At 37.6% G+C, this 6,708-nt stretch overlaps 2 protein-coding genes across 2 annotated transcripts; one reads left to right on the forward strand and one right to left on the reverse strand.

The window, feature by feature from the left end:
- The first annotated feature begins 265 nt into the window (after positions 1-265).
- On the forward strand, positions 266-1,171 carry LOC112505038 (nuclear transcription factor Y subunit B-6-like). The gene has a single exon (XM_025108982.1). The coding sequence runs from the start codon at positions 346-348 to the stop codon at positions 1,057-1,059; it is 714 nt and encodes a 237-aa protein (XP_024964750.1). The 5' UTR covers positions 266-345; the 3' UTR covers positions 1,060-1,171.
- On the reverse strand, positions 1,100-6,431 carry LOC112505039 (tRNA (guanine(9)-N1)-methyltransferase-like). The gene is made up of 4 exons (XM_025108983.1): positions 5,946-6,431; positions 1,918-2,277; positions 1,554-1,750; positions 1,100-1,187 (listed from the first exon to the last, which is right to left on the reverse strand). The coding sequence occupies exons 1-4, from the start codon at positions 6,429-6,431 to the stop codon at positions 1,154-1,156; spliced, it is 1,077 nt and encodes a 358-aa protein (XP_024964751.1). The 3' UTR covers positions 1,100-1,153.
- Positions 6,432-6,708: the final 277 nt, after the last annotated feature.

A 6,708-nucleotide genomic window follows, 5' to 3' on the forward strand; every position in this document is an offset into this window, starting at 1 on the left:
TTGAAGCAGTGTGTATGAATTTGGACAAATATTGTAGAACAAGTGGCATGCATGCAAGAATATCACTAAACCATCTTGACCCCACGAATCTGTCACTTTTGCACACTTCACCTCCTTCCACTTTTACAGTCTTCTGTTTTTGTTTTTTCCAATTACTTTTAAGTGCATATATATATATATATATACATGTATTAATAATAAAATAAAATCATGGTAAAATACGACTTTCAAGTTTTCTTATACATGGGTATATATGAAAATGATTAAGATCGATCATTGCAAAATAAAGAATGAAACTTGTATATATACTACTACATTGTTCTCAGATTTCTTTTTTGTGAATTCATGGCGGATCTTCAAGTTAATCAACCAGAAATGATGAAAGCTATAATCTTCATGTCTTTGTTTTTCTTCTTTCTCATTCATATAAGTTGTAACTGGTTCCTGCCTAATCGGGTTACATACCTTCTCCGCCCAGGGATGCAGCAGCAAACGGACATGAAACTGAAGCTACCAGAAATGACGAACACCAACAACCCATCTACAGATGACAATGAGTGCACTGTTCGAGAACAAGACCGTTTCATGCCAATAGCAAATGTGATCCGAATCATGCGAAAGATCCTCCCTCCACATGCCAAGATCTCTGATGACGCCAAAGAAACCATCCAAGAATGTGTTTCTGAGTACATTAGTTTTGTGACGGGCGAAGCCAATGATCGCTGCCAGCGTGAGCAGAGGAAGACCATCACCGCTGAAGATGTCCTGTGGGCTATGAGCAAACTGGGATTTGATGATTATATCGAGCCTTTGACTGTCTATCTCCATCGCTACAGGGAATTTGATGGCGGTGAACGTGGATCCATAAGGGGTGAGCCACTTGTCAAGAGGGCTGCTGATCCTGGCCCATATGCTTTTGTGCCTGCTGCTTTTCATCATCATAATGGCTTCTTTGGTCCTGCTAGCATTGGTGGTTTCTTCAAGGATCCATCAGTTGCTGGCCCTTCTGGACCTACTGCTGTTGCTGGTTTTGAGCCATATGCTCATTGTAAAGAGTAACTGAGATGGTAACAATGAGACGTTGACGTTCTGTTTGCTACTCGTTTAGTTTTCTTTCTTTTATCGGTCATTTATCTTTTTTCCTGCTTAACATTTATGGCCTGTGTTGCACCGTACGATGGAACAGACTGAAACAACAAGGGAACAAGATACAGATCATTAACCATGTTGTTCGTACGCATAAATAAATGTTTGAATAAACTGAAATCTATAATTAACAAAAATACATGTTTCACATCATGTAAAACTGGGTATCAACTTTCTAAACAATTACAACAGTAAAAAGGCCATACCAGATGTATTGCAGATAACAACAGATCAAGGATCGATGTTTTGATACTACTATTTCAGGTGTCATATTCCATATTTATGGTAAATATAAAAAGATTTCTTAAGCTCAACTCAAAATCAACATATGAATCCAACTGGAATTGAGAAATGTTTTGCATCAGCAGTACTGTAGGATATAAGTTACAATGGAAGGTCACACCTACAGGCTATCTGTGTTTTCAATGCATTGCCTTTTAATCTCTTGATCAAAATTCTCATCCACTTGAGCTTCTTCTTGAGATCCTTGTGCTTCAGATTCACCTCTTTTCCTTTGTGGAATCACATGGAAGAATGAAGCCTTCCAGTCTTTAGTTTCCAAGAACTTGACAAGTATTTCTATAACTTGATTCACTGTAAGGACCTACATTTTGAGACAAACAGCTTCTTGAGCAGTTCAATTTGTCATTTTAAAGGTAATACATATAGACTTGTTAAAAAAGCAATATAACAAGACAAGATCCAAATCATCACTCATCCCTAATGGGAAAAGAAAAAGAAAAAAAGAACAAGTACTGTGATGACTTGTACCTGAGAACCAGACATCTTGAGGTAGTTCCCAATTGGAAGTTTTGCTGTTTCAATTCCTTGCTCTACAGCTTTCTTCATGGTTATCCCTTTCCATCTATTTCTATCCACGAGCCCACCAACGATATAAATTTTCTTTGGATCAAGTTCGGAGAGCATAGTTTCTGAGTCTGCTGTCAGGTATACCAAATGCTCCTTTTCACTTTCAAATGTATTGATATAAGGACCATTATSCTTCTCGATTATCCATTTRTCAAACCCWGGRATCTTTTGRAACTGGCTWTCAATTTCTCCCTCRTAGCCAGTCAACCAGAGATGACAAGGGACCRTACTTCTTCCATTCACCGCATAACAATACATWATCTGCATTCACAAGTCAMCAGCAAACTTTTCATTCAAGACAGTTGCTACCAAAACCACAACCAATAGCAGAGCCAAATTAGAAATTCAGTGAGCATGGAAACTCATCATTGACACGAAGCGTCTTTACAATTCAAACAAAGATCTGTATGTCAATTATATAAGATTGAATTCGTACTTCAAACATGCTGTTTCAGAAAGAAAAAAAAACATGGACTTTCTAGCATGTGATTCTTAATAATTAACAAAATTGCAATGTCAGCAAGACAATTCCTCGTTCCCAACTCCCAAACTTAACAACGGCTCCTTCAACATTTATGGTTACATGCATGACAGTGAAATATACATCAAAGTGTAAGAACATGAAGTTTAGTTTCATTTCATAATAAATTAGAAAAGCCATTACCACCAGAAGCTTGGCGATGTAAAGAGAAAACTTCGTCTTTAACTCGCCAGTTTTAATCACGGCTCCAAAAATGCTCTCGGGAACATGTTACCTTTATTTAATAGACTAAAAATTGTTCATGAATATCTAAAAAGTTGTAAAATTATGTTGGGACACCCATCCATTTATTGACATCCCAAAGCTTTTGGCTCTCTATGTTTAGCTACCACAAATTCTGTTGGAATAACTATGTTCTTCTTAGGTATCCATCCACATTGACAAAAAGGCTATTTGCTCCTCGGTATTCAAACAAAGAGAGAGATTTGTCTCTTGGCATATGTTGTTTTTCATGAAAACATGTTCCTATATTCCTTACGACCTACCTTTTCTCATTGTCGTTCATCTCCTCATGCCCAAAGTAAACGCCCTCTAGTAACTTCTCCATCTTCAATTTCTCCTTCCTCTACTTCCATTTCACTTACTAGCATCTCTTGTACTCCTCCCGATTACTCCCCTCCCCAGGTAATTCTGTCTCTCCATGTTCTTACTTACCGTCTTCTTTGTTAGCACCATGGCCGGATCTACTAAGGCATGAGTGATACCACTGAATTTGTCTGTCATGGTGTAAATATTTTTTATGACCCTTAACAATGCTACCATTGTGATTTGTCTCGCTACCACGGGCATCCTCGCCGGAAAATTAAGAAGCTACATTAGCAAATTTGTTAACTATAATTAATTTGACTTTATAATTAAGTTTTATTTTACTTTATATTATAGTAATTACTTTGTCCCACTACTAAAAGAATTATGGATRCGCCTTAGCAACCCTTCACAAGAAGCAARGGGAACTAAATTTTTTCATAAATTCCTTCCAAGCCCAAAAATTCCTGTAGTTTCTAATCATCTTATCATTTGCTCCCAAGTGCATCTCTGTACAAAAATTCTTTCTCGAGTACTACTCAAAGTTATTTTCTTAAAGCTATTATATAGGGTAACAAAAAGTACACACAAGTTGCCAAGGATACATGGATCAAAGATGAGACTAGTATTCCTGAGCACAATAAAACTTCAACATTTGTCCCTCTAACACCCATTAAAAAGAAGTATAATGTGCAAACGGGTTAAGAAAATCAACTAAGTGGCTGATGATCCAAATTATTGCAATATGATACCGACAAGAGATTCTTGTTCCAAATTATTACCTCACACATGTGATCAACTGAATGACTATCATGACAGTTCTATCTCCATTGCAACTGATTGCAACTCTAAGAATTTGGTGTTCACCGATGCTTTTTTGCATGGAGCTCTTCTTGAGAAGGTATATAAACCAAAACCAAACTAGCCCATTATACCCCACTCAGAGATGGAGTCTGGGGGTGAGATGTAAGCAGCCAAGACCTCTACTATAGAGAATAGAGCAGTTGTTTCTGTGAACACTCCCGAATTTCAAAGAAGTGAGTGAGACAAAAAATATTGGCATGAGAAATTTAGCTTTAAGCAAGCATCTAGACAATAACTGGTAAGTTGACAACAACCCTAATGGTTTAGGGCTTCTTGATTCTTCTTTGTTTACTAAAACTGGAAGTTCCTTGCTTACAACAGCCTTGGTTTATGATGATGATGATGCAATGGTTGTGGGAAATCATATGCGTTTTATTCAAGCTCTTAAGCCTTTCTTGTATTCAGATTTTAGCAAAAAAGACTCAAGTCTAATGGTATACCATCTATAATTTTAAGTTTCACGAACCAAAGAGGGATTTCACAAGGAACAAAGAAGATATGCCCGGTATCTCATTCAAGAGGCAAGGTTACTTTTGTTGAATCTTTTATATGCCCTTAGATCCCTTTTACCATATGCAGTGCCATCAGAAGGAACTTTCTCAGATGTTATTCTTTAGAAGTAATTGCTGAAAGCCGCATTTATCTATCATCGTGCCAAAGCTATCATTTCCTAACCCGGATTTAAACCAGTTTCCGCAACCAAGTATATCAAGGGAATGTTGAATTAAGGTTCTTCTTCTCTTCCCAAAATTCCTTACACTTACAAGCTTTTTGTGATAGCATTTAGGGCACTTGATCTGATTCTCACAAGGTCAGTTAATGCAGGATGTGGGTCAACTCCTATATCCTAGGCTTCTAAAAGGCAATATGTCGTAGCAAGGAGTTTTCTATCAAGTCTTGTAGATGTATTTTATGATGTTCAATGATTTCTCGCTCTCTTGAATGATTTGCATGTCCATTTCCACCTGTTGATATTGAATTATGTGATGGTACACCTGCCATATCCATTCCTTCCGATGATGTTGTAATTACAAAACCAAATACATCAAACTTGACTTTCATCGTGTATGAGACGAGGTTCAAAAAGGTGGGACCTTTCCTTGTTATCTTCAAAGTAAAGAACAACATGTAGATCCTTTCCACCAAGGCTCTCGGACAAAGTTTGCATTGGTACTCTGTAGACTGTAGTCATTACCAAGTTTGGAATCATTAACCCACTTGAGAGCGGAAGTATGTGCCCATAAGACATTTTTATTTTGCATTTACAAAGCTCTAAAGGTGTTTTTATGAAGCCAAGGCTACTCTTCTCTAGATTTTGTGTTAGTTCTGAAATGTTAGTACTAGTGTTGGGGCCCGCTCTTAGTTAGCTCCTACGTAAAGTTAGCTCTGTGTGTTTGTTTTCATTTTTCCCTTACACGGTTTTCGCATCAATTGCTCTTGCTGAATTTCGTAGAGCTCATAAGTTTCGAACCATAGAATCAACATGTTGCAAGCCTTCTCTACCCCACCCCCATAAAAAAGACGAGCTTGATGCATTGAGTCAAATTAATTATAGTTAACCTTTTTGACAAAGGATGTTACACTTACGAATGGATAAGTAACTAAAAACTGTACCCTTGTTCATTCAAAGTAGTATTCAAACTAAAGAAACTGTACCCAGAAACAGCAATGCCATATCTTAATGACATTTTATCTTTACAATTCATGAGCCCATGAGTACCAATATTGGTGTTAGAAGACAGAAAAAAAAGCGTCTACCTTGCTCGGTAGGGAGGAAAGGCTACTCATTGTTGGATTTACGGTTTAGGGCTCCAATTAATTCAGTTCTTAAACCCTAATCCCCTGAACTAAATGATTGATTACAGTTTTCATCTCTAAGAACATGTATATATAGACAGTAAAAGAGAGAATTGGAATATCATAGAACCCAGTATTACTCTCACATTTTAATCAAACATTGTTCATGCAAAAGAAAATCTCGAATAAAAATGAATTTCACCTGTTTAATGAGGCTATGAATCTCATTAGGAGCCATGAGATCAGAGAATTCTAAGTCCACAACGATGTTCTGCCCGTGTTTCTTCGCTTCCGAAAGTCTAAGAGCTTTGCTCTCTCTCTCTTCCGTCCTCTGATCCATTCGCTCTTTCCTCATCCCTTTTCTCGATTCTATCATTTTCAATCTCTCTTCTTGTGGCAGACTTGAGAGCTTTTCTTCCCATTCTTTCCGCTTCCGCTCAGCTTGTAGTTTCTTCTCCTCTTTAATGGCGGCTTTTTTCTCCGCTTTTTTGGCTTCGAATCTTTGTTGCTTCAATAGCTTCTTCTGCGCATTTTTCGATAATGGTTGCGGTGGTGGAGGAGAAGAGTGGTCGCCGCCATGGTTGGGTTGGTTGACAGCATGATTTTGGTCGAGGGTCATGGCATTCGTTCTTGAAATTCTGACAATGTGAATCAGCCCTGGAGTTATTAGGTTATTTAGCGTGAACATGCTGTTTTTCATAAGATGCACACCTCGTTTATCAAAGATGGTCACAAAATTAACCCACCAAACCAAATACTTTTTCTTTTCAAGCTGACGTTTACCAAAAAAAAACTTATCCGGCAAGTATTTATCGATAAAACCTAACACTATTATTTGCTTGTTGTGTAAGATTTTAGTCCATCAAAACAACATTGTATTCGACAATTTACCCGATAAGCGGTAACCGTGGTAAAAATTGTCGTCTTCACTTACGGGGTAAGACTCTTGGTCCTTGCATCGTTCT

This window comes from Cynara cardunculus, unplaced genomic scaffold (assembly GCF_001531365.2).
Source record: "Cynara cardunculus var. scolymus isolate 2C unplaced genomic scaffold, CcrdV1 Un_Scaffold_8006, whole genome shotgun sequence".
Classification (NCBI taxonomy): domain Eukaryota; kingdom Viridiplantae; phylum Streptophyta; class Magnoliopsida; order Asterales; family Asteraceae; genus Cynara; species Cynara cardunculus.